This window comes from Myiozetetes cayanensis, unplaced genomic scaffold (genome assembly GCF_022539395.1).
Source record: "Myiozetetes cayanensis isolate MyiCay16 unplaced genomic scaffold, myiCay2020 scf22, whole genome shotgun sequence".
Taxonomy (NCBI): Eukaryota; Metazoa; Chordata; class Aves; order Passeriformes; family Tyrannidae; genus Myiozetetes; species Myiozetetes cayanensis.
The window spans coordinates 6,085,663-6,098,675 of NW_026087434.1; the positions used below are offsets into that span (position 1 = coordinate 6,085,663).

Genomic DNA, 13,013 nt, shown 5'->3' on the forward strand with positions numbered 1-13,013 from the left:
GTGTGTGAGAGAGTGTGCACTGGAATGTGATATGTATGAGTATGTCTGTGAGAGAGTGTGAGTGTGTGTGTGAGTGTATGTTCATCGGGCTGTATGGGGTGTGTGTGCAGCGGGCTGTGTGTGCACGCCTGTGTGCATGTGAGTGTGTGTCCGTGTCCGAGTGTGTGTGCGTGTGTGTGAGTGTGCACCAGCCTGTGTGTGTGTGCACTGGGGCATGCATGTGCGTGCATAGGTCCATGCGTGTGCAGTGGTGGGTGCATGGGTGTGCGTGTGCACTGGGATGTGTGTGAGCACTGGGACGTGTGTTTGTGTGCAACTGAGTGTGTGTGTGTGCAGTGGGATGTGTGTATGCACTGGTACATGTGTGTGATGTGTGTGCACATTGGGGTGCACGTGTCCGTGTGTGCTGGGGTGTGTGTGGCCATACGTGCATTGGAGTGTGTGTGTCTGTGACCACTGGTGTCAACCTGCCTGCCATGGGCAGGGACACCTTCCACTAGCCTGGGCTGCTCCAAGCCCTGTCCATCCTGGCCTTGGACCCTTCCAGGGATGGGGCACTTCCCAAGTGGGGGTCAGGAGAGAGGCCCTTTCTTCACCAAGACCTTAATGCCCTCCACCCTCCACCCAAGCACCCTGTGCAAATGTACTTGGATGTAACATTTCCCACTGTCCTGTTTCCCAGGAGCTGCCAGTTGGCATCAGCGTGAAAAAAGTCACACTGAAGAGATCCCTGGGTTTGGAAGCTTCAGCCCCCAAGAATAATGCAGAAGGACAAGTGGGACGGGTGGTGGGTGCAGGGAGCCAGCCCACCCACAACCCCCAGCCCAGCCTCGCCTCCCCTGCCCAGCTCCCCAGCACCCTGCCTGGCGGGTCTCTGGCCTTCAAGGGGGAAGGTTTTATTCCCAGCACCACTGCTGTATGGATGAGAACTCCAAATTCAAAGGGATGATTTTCTCCTCATCCCGCTCTGTGTCTCCGCTCAACCTCATCCTCCCCAGCGTCGCTCCAAGCAAACATCCGAGCCTCAGCCTCGGAGAGCAGCAGCTCCACTGTCCAGCCAGCTCCTCCCTGAGTGGAATGCCAACGTGATCCCCTCCGTGCAGGTCCCAGTGGCATTCCTGGCAGCAGGAGCAGCCCATGGGGCCGAGTGCTGCCTCACACCTCCCCAGCTCTGCTGTTGGGCTCCTCGCTGGGCCGTGGAGCTGGTGGCACGTTGCTGTAGATCTGCTCCTGCTGCCGCACAGGCTTCTGCACCCTGGCATATATCGCCTCTGTTTCCTCTTCCACAGGCTGGGAAAGAGGGGGATAAAGGAAAAACATCCCTTGTGGGGCTGCTCCAGGGAAACACTGTCTGCTGGAACCTCTCTTGGCTACTTTAAGCACCCAGGAGCAGCCATGGGGACTGGAGTGGGAACCCACACTATCCATGGTCCCTTGCAACCCAGTTTGGCGAGCCCCTTTGCAGACCCCTCCCTCCCCACCCAGCCCATCCTACTGCCCATGCCATCACCCATCTGCCCCAGCTTTCCCCCCACCACCTCCAGCCCAGCACTGCTGACATTCTCCTACCTTAGCACTGTGCCTGATTTCCGTGTACTCGACTGAGGAGTTTCCCAGGCTGCGGAAAGCCTCGGCATTGCTGTACAGCTGGCTCTTGGCTGTGCCCATGTGGTGGTTAATGTCTGCATAATTCAAGGCATCTGCTCCCTGATGGAGAGGGATGAGCTCTTAACCTGCTGCTGCCTGCATCCACAGGGGTGGGAGCACGTCCCACCCTGCTGCCTGTCCTGATGGGTGCCGAGACTGATGGCTGCAGGAGCACTGGGTGGAAATAAAACCTGAAGAAAAGGCTGGTTCAACATTCCCCAGGAGAATTCTAGTTAGTGACACCAGCCTCTCCTCAAAATCTGGCAGAGAAAATCAGAAAACGCTTTCCAAGCAGTGGGCAAAGAGCAGCTGCTCCACTGCTGCCTCAGGTGTGCTTTGCTGCAGGTTCCCAGGTCTGTTTCTCTCAGAGGAGCAGCTCCCATGCTTGGAGGGGCCTGGGGGCAAACCTCTCAGCCCAAATCCTAAATTCCCTTCCCAGGAACACTCTGTGATAGTCACACAAAAGCCCTGTTTGTGTCTTTCTGTTGGCCAGCAGGGCCCAAAGAATCCCTCCCAGCCTAAAGTACCATGAGCCAGGCTGACAGCAGCGGCTCTGGCAGCTCAGGGTGTAACGCTTCCCCTCTCCAGGAGAACTTAGGGCATGGCATCCCAAGACCTCATGAGGTTTTCCTTACTGTGTGTGAAACACTGCGAGTCCTGTCCATCTCTATGGCTGCTCCGGAGAGGGCTGGATGGAGCACGGATGTAGCTAGACATGAGTGAAAACAGAGGAAAAGAAATTAGTTAAGAAACTGCCCTGCCACCATGAATCTCACCGTAAAGCAGGAAAGGAACCTGTCACCCTGTGAGCCATCTAAACGGGAGCAGTTCTTCAAATAAAGGCAGATCCCACCTTCCAGCTGGCAAGATCCCTTCCTATCCCCCCCCCGTCCTTCACTCTGGCCTTAAACTTTGTGTCAAGCTGAGTGCAAGCCTCTCCCACCCAAGTGAGCCCATCTGGGGAAGCTGATGGTGCCCAGACAAACGCAAGTAGGTGCTGTGCCAAGCAGCACCCACCCCTAGGGCTGCTATTCCCTGCTCCCATGGGGATGAGACCCGTGGGATGGTCCCACTGTTCCCTCAGGGGAAGGAATCCTCCTCGGTGGAGGTCTCAGTGATGGTCCAAGGAATTGGATGGATCAGGAAGGGAATGGGGGAGGAAAAAAAATATAAAAGAAAAAATAAATAAAGCAAAGGCAGGTTCTGGTGCAGAAACAGAGTGTGTGTGGCAGTGACAGCTTCTCTCACCCTTTTTCCTCTTCCTGGACAGTATAACCAGAACAGCAGCAGCCACTGCAAGCAAAAGAAGAACCACTACCATGCCTGGAGTGAGGATGTGTTCAATCACGTTCAATCTGCAAGGTAAAAAGGGCTTCAGTTCTCACACTTCTCGGGAGGAACCAGCACGGAGCAGGGCTGCAGGAAGTGGCTGTGGGTGACGGGGCTTTCCCTGGGAGGAAGGAGAGCAGGTCTGGGGTGGTCAGGTCACCAGCTGGGCACCGAGCAAAACAAACCAAAAACTGCAGAAGCAAACTGACACTGAGGTCCAGGAGCTGCTGAGTCTTCACTGGTTGAAGGATGGGTTCCTGCATCTAATGTTGCTCTGGTTTAGCTCCGCTATTTGTTGACCTTGTTTGTAATGGGCAAGCAGGCAAGGTTGGCGTGCCAGCTACCCATGGAGCATGCTAATGGGGAGCCTCAGCTTTGCCTGCTAGGCATCACCTCCCAGAGGCAGGAGGGAAGAAGAGAAGCTCTGCAACTCCTGTTTAATGCTTTGTCCACTATCTCTGCTGGGCTGTGTGTTTGACTACAAAGCAGAACAGAGCACTGGCCTCCACTTGGTTTCCCACAAGCAAACAGTGCCTCTGATTTTGGGGAAGGAAATGGGGTCAGTGTTGCAGGCAGAAACCACTTTTCCCATGGCAACAGCTCATGTCTTGCTTAAGCTGCAAGACAGATGGGGGAGAAGCAGGGCTTTTCTGGGGCCATGTGGCCAGAGACATTGGAATTATTGTCACAGAGTCATATAATGCTTTGGGTTGGAAGGGACATGTAAGATTACCTAGTTCCAATCCCCTGCCATGGGTAGGAACACTTTCCACTAGACCAGGTTGCTCTGAGCCCCATCCAGCCTGGCCTGGAACACTTCTAGGGATGGAGCATCCACAACTTCTCTGGACAATCTGTGCCAGTGTCTCACTGGCCTCATAGGGAAGAGTTTTTCCAGATAGAGTGGTCTCTAAAGGCAAAAGCAGGATATCTGGATCCTTAAGAGAGGTGTGAAGAGTCTGAGAGTTGCAGGGCTCCAGCTGCACCAAAGAAATCTCGTTGAGGGCCGTGGCTGCTGTAGGCAGGAGCTGCTACTCACCTTTGGTTGCTGGAGGGATTTGGTGTCAAGTGCACAGTTCCCCCTTGGGGAGTTGTCTGTGTGGGGCGTGTTACAGAGCTAGTCAGATCAGTGTGCTTGCTTGTGGTGGAGGTTGGTGATGGGGTGGCTGTAATGAGAAGAGGAGAGGCTTGTTTGTTCTGTCTCCATGGGGAAAAATGCTGTGGGTTTTTCAGTGAGTCAGAAGTGACCCACTTACTGTCACACAGGGAGCAGCTAAAGGACACCCCTTGAGGTGGGAAGGCTGTAAGACCCTACTACTGCCCAGGGGCTTTTCACAGTCCTGCTCCCCCTCAAAACATGCACAAAACAGAATAGTTCACCCTGCAGAAAGGAGGTCTGGGTACCCCATGCATCATTCAGTATAACACAACAACTCCACATATGTGTCCTACCTGGCAAGGCAGTGGGGAGGGATGTTCCTGAAGCCCAGGGCCTGGTGCCCAAAGGCACTGCTTGTCTCAGGTGGGAAATGGGGCAGCACAGGGGGGTGAGGAATTCCCCACTGTGTTGCAGTAAGGCGAGGACGGCACAGACAGAGACAGCAAGATCTAATGAGAGGGAAAATGAGGCACAGAGAGCAAGGTGGTACATCCCAGCAATGGAGGTGGCTGATCCTGGAGCACTGAGAAGGGGCTGTGGGGAGATCTGGGCATGGAGAGAGGGTGATGGTGGCACCTACTGCACTGTAGTGGCATTGGCACCTATCACCTGCAGGACTGCCCCTACTGCAGCCTTTGCTCCCAGTACTTGGACGGGGACACATCAGGGCTGGACCTGGGGGACCAACAAGTACTCACCTGGCAACACGATCACCTTCACATAAGCACTCTCATCAAACTGGTACACTGCGGTTCGCACCCCACAGAGGTAGATTCCTGCATCCTCCTTAGCCAGATCCTCCACGGTCACTGTGAACACCCGGCGTGTGCGGTTATCCCGGATGGAGAATCGGCCCTTCTGCACCACAGGCTGTGACTCCGAGGTGATGATGATTTCCTCAGCACAAGTAAGGATTGTTCCTGGTTTGCACCAAAACTTTGGCTTCTTCTCCAGGCCAGGCCGGTACGTGCAGGTGACTGAGAGGGACCCCCCCAGGTATCCCCGCACAGTCCCGGGCCCCGTCACTGCCCCACAGCCTGTGGGACACACAGAGCCGTGAGAGTGCTGCCCCCACACCGACACCTCCCAGCCCATCGGATGATCCAGGCTGGCCCCAGGGATCCCCTCAGCCCTACCTGGCAGCCATGCCCAGACAAGCAGCAGCAGGAGCCACATGGACAGGGTAGCCTGGGCCACAGTCAGGGCAGCCCTACTGCTGCTTCTGCTCTGTGTCTCTGGGGCTTCGCTTCCTCTTCTGTGTGGAATACTAACTACTCTTCCTGCTGGACATTCAGCAAGAGTGTGGGGTTTCCTGTTTCCTGTCAGCTGTGTTCCTGCCTTGCCTGCTCACTGCGAGCACTTGCTGTGCCCCCATGGCAGGACACAGTTCTGCCTCTTACTGCCACACTGCCCAGCCTCTCTCGCCAGGCACAGCACCTGGCGGGGGACCTGCCTCTCAAGGGCTGGCTCAGCACTGCACAGGGACCCCCTGAGCCCCACAGTTGTGGTAGGGACAGTTGTGGAAGGACACTCATCCCTGGTTCTTGCTCAGCTGGAGATGGGCATTTGGTGGCATCAGACAGGGCTGGCAGGCCTGAGGCTCCTGGGGCTGAGGGCTCCTCTCCCCAGGACAGGGCTCAGCTGAGTGATGGTGGATCAGGTGCCCCCATTGCCCCTGTGCTCCCATGTCCCTCCCAGTCACAATGCAGCGTGTCCCCACACAGTGTGTGCATCAGCACTGACAGCCACAGGCACCCTGGGCCGTGCTGGCAGCTGAAGGAAGGAGCAGGTGGACAGACAGACAGGCAGACAGGCCCCTGCAGAATACCAAGGCTTTATTGCAAAATTGTCTTCATTTGGTAGCTCCAGCTCAGCAAACACAGGCTCTCTGCACCCCAAACCCTCCCCTCTCCAGCACTGGGGCTGCCAGGAAGGGCAGGGTCTTCACAGGGTGGGAGAATCACCGGGAGCCGAGCACCTTGTGGCATGGGGCAGCCGTGATGGGTGGCACGGCCCCAGCAGGGTGAGGGGGGAGGGGGCAGGAGGGCGTCCCTGGGGCTCTGAGGTCGGCTGGGAGAGAAGGTTGGCAGCCTGGTGTCCTGGTGCTGCTGGAGGCCTCAAACAGCTGTTGGTTTTCCTGGTTGCAGCTCCTATACCGCCTCCTCATCCAGGCTGCCCCACACACCAGGGCCAGGGCTACGAGAAATTTCAAGCTGAGGAGGAGCAGCAGGTGGGCGACACTGAGCTGGGACCTGCATGGAGAAAGGAGGTTATGCTAGAGCCTGTGTAGGGTCTGTGCAGTGAGGATGAGGACTGGGGCACTGGCATGTCTGCCAGCTGCCCTGCTTGCCCCTAGGATGCTCCCTGGGGCTGCTGCAATGGAGGGACACAGCTGGGAGATGCATGCAGGGAAAAATATGGTTTTGGCCAGGGGATGCTGCTGGGGACTTGCCCAGATCCCAATCTCTTACTCACAGCACTGGAGGTTTCCTACAGCCACTGGAGCCCAGAGTGTTGCTGGTCAGCAGGCCCATGTTGCTGCCCTCGGTTGAAGTTGAAGCAGCTGCGAAGGAAACAGAGTCAGAGTAAAGTGGACACCCACCCCACACACCCCCTGTCCTGCCCCCTGCACAGGGGTTTCTGCCCTGAAACTTCAGCCATGGAGGTGCAGGAGGTGGAGATGGGGCTATCCAGCAATGCCATGGGTGCTGTGGAGGAGGAAAAAGAAGGGGGTTACTGCCAGCTTTGCTTCCAGCCCCATTTTACCTGCAGAGACCATCACCCTGGTGGTGTGGGATGTGCTGAACCACAGTTTCCTCTTCACCCCACAGGAGTACTGTCCTGCGTCCCCTGGCGTGACACCGCTGAGTGTCACCGTGAAGGAGTGTGCCGTGTGGTTGTCCCTGATGGACACCCTGCCCTGTGTCACCATCACCTCCGAGCCACTGGTTTGGATGATGTGGGCAAAGCAAAACCGCAGGGAGTTCTGGCGGCACCAGTACTTGGAATTGAGCTTGTAGCCTGGCTCGTAGCTGCAGGACACTGCCAGCGAGCTGCCTTGGTCAACTGTCACCTGCTTGGGGCCTGTCACTGCCCAGACACCTGTGGGGGACAGGAAGAGGCGCTAAAAACACATCCTGGCAGTGCCTTGGGGAACCAAGAAGGATCTGAGCCCAGGGTTCTTGGGGGCACCCAATCCTGAGGGAGGCTGTGTCTGTGCACCCGCTGTGCCAGGGAGCTCTGCTGAGAGGAGATGTCCCCATTTAGGAAAAAAAGAGCCCCCATGAAGGTTGTGTGTTATTAAAAGAGTAAAAAGCCTTATTCCCAGGGTTCACATGGCAGCAGTAGAAGCACATCTCAGAGATCACCCCCCATAACTGCCACAAGAACAGGTCAGGATCAGCTCTTGCTGTGACCATGGTGACCATCCTGGTCTGGTCTGGCCCCAGCCTCTCCACAGCTCTGCCAGAACCCCTGAGATGGAATTGCCTGACCTGTGTTCCTGGCTCTCACCTGGGAAAAGGGTCCAAACCAAGAAAATCCTCATTTTCCAGCTTCTTGCTCCCAGTGTGGATTTTCCCCCGTGGTTAGTCATGAAGAACGTTGTAGGACAGAGACAGCTCCACATTCACTTGTGTGTCCCAGGAGTTTCCCAAGCCTTATTCTCCTGTCACTTCTTTGGGCAGTGCTTACCCACAGATGACCCTGGATGTCTTTTTTAAGTTAGTTGCTTCTTCCCCTTCACCCAGGCCTATATGACTCACCCTGGGGTGTTTCATGAGAGAGACTCTGTTTTTCCTGTGAAATAGTCACTGGGTTCCCAGCAAAATGCCAAAATGCAGGAGGTTCCTCTGCTGCAATGCCCATCCCAGTGGGGAGCACAGCCTCTTTCCCTACAGAGAGCCCAAAGGTCTTTGGGGGGCTTTGCAGGGGGTCCAGGCCAGATCAGGGATGCAGGGATGGGGTAGAGTGAAGGCAGGTCTGCCCCTGTGGAGCTGTGAGGGACTGGGATGACAGAGCAGGATGATGGACAACCATCCCTCTGCACTGCTGCTCCCCGGCTCCAGAGCAGGCTGCCAGTGTGGGCTGGGCTGCTTTTATTTGTTTTCTCAAGCAGAAATGCCTCTTTTCCTACCCAAACCACCTTCTTTGGCACAGCCTGGGGGTTTTGAGTGACAATGGTGTTTTAAATGCTTCCACTAAAAGTTTCGGGAACCCAAACACAAAAAGCAAGGCCTCTTCCCTGGCAGCTGCCTTGCTGATGGCTTTCTTCCCTTTTGCCCCTTGGAAAGAGTAGAAAGCACAAACCTCCAGCATCCCCTTCCCTCTCTGTCCCTCATCATGGCAAGAGGAAGCTCTGAGTATTCCTTTTGATCACGATATAACCCCTTCATTTCCATCTAGTTGGCTGTGAGCCAAGATGCTGCAAGTAACAGCAAGATCTAAATTCAAGAAAGTAGCTGGAGATGGCAAACCTGCTTTCTGCTGAGAAACTTCCCACAAAGGCTGTGCAGATGAGGCTTCAGCCACTTCATCTTCCTTGGGTGTGCACCCCTGCCACTGCTTGGCAAAACACAGTGAGTCCTTCCCACCCTTCCCTTGGAGCAGGAGGAGGACTGGGAGAAGCGGCTCAGAGGTAGAGGCTCCGAATGGAATGTGCACAGGGAAGGTGCCTACAAAGGCCTTTACTGAATGAGGATTTCGAGGGCAGCTCAGTTACCCGAAAGCAGCCAGAAGCACTGTTTCAAAGAGCCACTTTGGTAATGTTTCTGGGAAACTTTTCTGGCCACATCCATGCTGCGTCATCTCCATCACCTCACCACCAGATGTGAGGCGTCATTTCCCCTTCCCTTTCTCTGTTCCATGTTTGATTCTGGAAAGGATGAGAAGCTGCCCAGTCCAGCACAGGGGCTGGACCCCCAGCACAGACCGGGGCCACTTCCTCCCCATCACAGCAGTTCCCAGGACTGTGTTACCCCACTGACTCCATTTCAGTGACTGAAGGCAGGTTTCCTTCCCGCCCCGAGGATACTGCAGTGATTACAGCCCCCCAGCATCAACACTGCGACTCCCATGTGGGGTTTTACTCTGATATTTCTCCTCTCAGCTGCAGGGTAAGGAGCTGAGGGCCCTGGCTGAGCTGTCAATGGGGGTTTGCAAAGGGAATGGCTCCAGTTCTGTGCCTCAGCCCCAACCAACTCAGCAGCGTGTGAACGTGCTCGTGGAGGGGAAGAGCAAGATGGGAGTAGGCAGAAGTGAGAAATCCCAGAGTGCTGACACAGGAGTCTTTGTCACTTGAGGGGCTGTGATATTTATTCCAATTAAAATGAAAACCGAGAGGGAGTAGAGCAATCCAGGCAGAAAACAGTGCAGCAGAGCGTGATGAGGAGTCACGTTGCCTAAAATGGGGAGAGCCCTGAAGAGAGCCCTCCCAACACCCTTCAGCCAGGGCACAAGTGCTGGGGTGCTCCAGATAGCCCGGGGGATAAATTAACACAGCCACCTGCAGAGGTGTCAGGGTCCTGTGAGCCAAGACCTCTCCCTTTTGGCAGCAAGTGGCCCGGGAAGCACAAGGCAAGGCTATTCTGTGGGAGAGGAAGCACTGCTGAAACACTCCTCTGGAATCCCACTGATGCATCCTGACAGGAGCACATCAGCTTGTCTTTTCGCCTCGGCCACACGCGGGGCTGGATGGAGCACTCGGGCGCGGCTCAGTGGCCGTGTCAGCGAGCAAAGTGTGTCAGGAGCCCCTGCAGCGCGATCGCTGGCGACGTGTGAGCACGGCAGCAGGAGATGAGGTGAGCTGACACCTGCCCTCCTGCAGCCTCTGCCCCGTGCCCGCCTGTGGGCAGAGCCCTCAGCCCCTGCCCAGCAGAGATGAGACAAGGCACGACACCGCCAGATGCTGCTTTTGCCCCAGTTCTACAAGATTCTGGATCCGGGTTTAGTCTCTGGAATTGGCCCTAAGGAAAAGGCTCAAAATGCTCCTGGGACAGGCAGTAATTGAGTCAGTCAGTGAGGGCCCAACACCAACTTGTGGGTCCCTTCCAACCCAGAATATTCTGTGATTCTGTAAGATCTTCCTCAGCTCCCATCCCACCGTATTACGCATTGCCACGACTGAGCCTTTCCAGAGTCCTTTCTGCTCTGTTCTTCAGTGACATTTCCAAATCCTGATTCTGTTATTTAATCCAGGACCCTTGAAAAATAATCAGGTAGTGTCAGTCTGTTCTTTCCTGGGCAGATTCAGCAAGTTTGGTGAAATTGTCCTTAGGAGATAAGGCTGAGAATAATAATTGCTAATGTAGCTCCTTTAGTGCTGGCTGATTGAGCAGGCACTGTCTGATCTCTCCTTTCCGCTGCCATCTCAGATAACCAAGATAAGTTCAGATCATTCCCAGATCTCTTGATTTAGCAAAGCCAGTAAAATTGGCAAAAAATACTTGTGCATTTTGTGGACATGGAGGATTTACTCTGAACTGTACCTTAGGCTGGACTCAGCCAGAAACCACTAAAGTAGGGGTTACTTATTGCAAGGAAATCAAGAATCCATGCTGTGTGGGTTCAGAGGATGACATTCTGATTTCTCCCTGGCTCATGGGGTAGGAATTACTTCAGCAGGCCTGATCTTCTTCAAAAAGTGTTGTACATGGACTCCAGGGAGATACTACAGTAGGTTAATGGGATTGGGCAGCAGAGAACAGCAGGAGCAAGGAGGAGTACAGTGAAGGAGTACAGAAGAAACTCCTGAGCTGGATTTAAATCTTCCACTGTTAGAGCTGTTCTTCTCAAGGTAAATACACAAGTAATTAGGCTATCGGAGATACAGTCTACCAGTAAACAGAACAAACAATGGAGCTAAATTGCCGGTTCATTTGGAATCACTCCTGCCGTTTGCAGGTCATTTCCTCTCATTTCGTTGTTCTGAATTGACTTCAGTTGGTCAGATCTTGCTCAGGGCTATAAACTGCTCGCTGGCGCCCAGGGACCCCTTTTGGGGTCTAGGGGAAGCTGGGAGAGTAAATGGTTTGCTCTGGATGGTGGGGGAAATGCATTCTTCTGTGTGTGAGGGGAGGCGGTGATGCAGGTGTCGGACTGCTGGGCTCTGATAAAGCTGCTGATAGCACTTATCTGTGACGGGTCAGGTCCTCCAGAGCCATAAAGTGGGATAAAGACCTTGGAGCGGCGCCAGGCTGTGCTGCTGCCTGTCTTTGCCAGCAATCTATGTTGTCTCATTAGGCTGTATTACACTTGGCGATATCATGATAGATAGGAGAACTGTCTTCCTCCTGAGTGCAATTAAACGTGCAGGGCCAAGTGTGTCTCTGGTGCAACGCCAGTGCCTGCAGAGGGACTGGACAGCTTGGCTCTGTGAGGCTCTTCTAGCTCAGCACAAGCTCCTCTCTGCTCTCCTTTGTGACTCAGAAAAGGAAGCAAATGTTGCTGGAGCTGAGAAGGGTCAGAGGATGCTCTCTGAGCCCCAGAACCTCTCCTGCAGCAGGGAGCTGCCAGATATTCCCATCCTGGGATAAGCAGGTCTGGAGCCTCATAGCTGGTGGGCTGTTGGGGTGTTACTCTCCTCTTCACTGGAGGTAAAGTTCATCCCACCTTCTGGGAGAGGTTTGTCTGAGTACCAGCACAGCCTGGGTGCCCCGGGCAAAGCTGCACGGTGTCTGCAGCAGACCTGGGTCTCTGGGGTCTCTGTGGCCCCTGGAAAGGATTGTGCTGACATCCACGAGAGTTTTAGCATGGTCTTGGTGCATTAAAAGAACAGAAGTGCTTTGGCTTTGTTGAAGCCACCCTGAGATTTGCTGTTTTTGTCTTCCTGGCCCTACTTGTTGTGGAGTGTGTGCACTATGTTGAACTACAGTGTTGGTTGCACCACTTGTCAATTATCTGATCCAGACTCTGGGGCTCATGATATAATTTATTTTTGTGCTATTGATTGTCTTCCAGTGCACGAGGCCAGTGGGTGGTCTGGCTACACAATTGTCTGTGTCAGGTTGGGTTGGGCATCTTGTCCTCAGGCGAGCCTGAAACACCCCATCCCTCTGAGTTGTTTTTCACTTTTTCTGGCTGTTGTTTGCCAAGTCAGATCATCTGACCCAGCAGAACCGTCTCTACAGTCAGAGGAAATAATGGGCAGATATAATTAGCAGTGTCAGGCCCAGGCAGTCAAACAGCAATCGGACAGGTGCAGATGGCTCTTGGAAGCATGGTCTGTTCCTCTGGCTTAGGGCCATCTGCTTATCTGGAAGAAGGGAGCTGGAGACTGAATTTCTCTTAAATAAACTTCTCGGTAAAGATTAGTTTATTTCCAATGCAATCAGCAACATCAGATTGCTCTAAAGGGAGTTGTAAAGAAGAGATCTCAATGAGATATCAGCTGTCACCTCCAGGTTTAGGCACAGATTCTTCCTGTTTCTAAATACAATTTGTTTTTCACTCCAAGCAGGGTCCTAACTGGGCCCTGTAAATGCAGTGGGATTCCAAAGGGGACCTGCCGGGGTGATCAGGCTCAGCAGCAGTTTGGTAAAGAAGCTGCAATCACCTGGCTAGCACGAGCTGCTGCCCCTCCTTGGGGTGACACCCTGGTGACCACGCAGCTCTGTGCTTCCCCCTACCCGTGGACAGCCAAAATCTGCGTGGGCTGGCAGCTGGAGGGGCGTCAGCCGGCACAGCCCCGGTGCGGGCACAGGGCTGGAGCAGTGCAGCGGACCTGGCTCCGCGCTCTCAGCTCGGCGGCTGATCCGAGCCGGTGCAGGGCTGACCGTGCCCCGTGGGCGCCTCCTGCAGCGGAGGGAGGAAAGGCAGCGATTCCCGGTGGCGAGGACGGAGCCCCGGGATCTGCAGAGCCGGGGGGCTCCATCACGGTGGT

The 13,013-nt window shown here is 54.7% G+C and overlaps 2 protein-coding genes across 2 annotated transcripts; both read right to left on the reverse strand.

Annotated features, from left to right (window-relative positions):
* Positions 1-853: 853 nt before the first annotated feature.
* LOC126641999 (CMRF35-like molecule 2) lies at positions 854-5,393 on the reverse strand. Its single transcript, XM_050319235.1, has 7 exons — positions 5,272-5,393; positions 4,834-5,172; positions 4,016-4,142; positions 2,896-3,002; positions 2,283-2,356; positions 1,570-1,707; positions 854-1,290 (listed from the first exon to the last, which is right to left on the reverse strand). The coding sequence occupies exons 1-7, from the start codon at positions 5,309-5,311 to the stop codon at positions 1,156-1,158; spliced, it is 960 nt and encodes a 319-aa protein (XP_050175192.1). The 5' UTR covers positions 5,312-5,393; the 3' UTR covers positions 854-1,155.
* A 702-nt stretch (positions 5,394-6,095) lies between these two features.
* On the reverse strand, positions 6,096-13,004 carry LOC126642197 (protein CD300H-like). The gene is given in 6 exon segments (XM_050319625.1): positions 6,096-6,387; positions 6,611-6,698; positions 6,902-7,237; positions 7,625-7,646; positions 7,648-7,696; positions 12,907-13,004. Coding segments are annotated over 6 exon segments (885 nt in total).
* Positions 13,005-13,013: the final 9 nt, after the last annotated feature.

Excerpts from the sequence above, each read along its gene's own strand:
- LOC126641999 (XM_050319235.1), bottom strand. The coding sequence starts at position 5,311 with ATGTGGCTCCTGCTGCTGCTTGTCTGGGCATGGCTGCCAG. Across the intron at positions 5,173-5,271 it reads TGTCTGGGCATGGCTGCCAG|GCTGTGGGGCAGTGACGGGG; the intron begins GTAGGGCTGAGG and ends TGTGTCCCACAG. Across the intron at positions 1,291-1,569 it reads AAATCAGGCACAGTGCTAAG|CCTGTGGAAGAGGAAACAGA; the intron begins GTAGGAGAATGT and ends CCTCTTTCCCAG.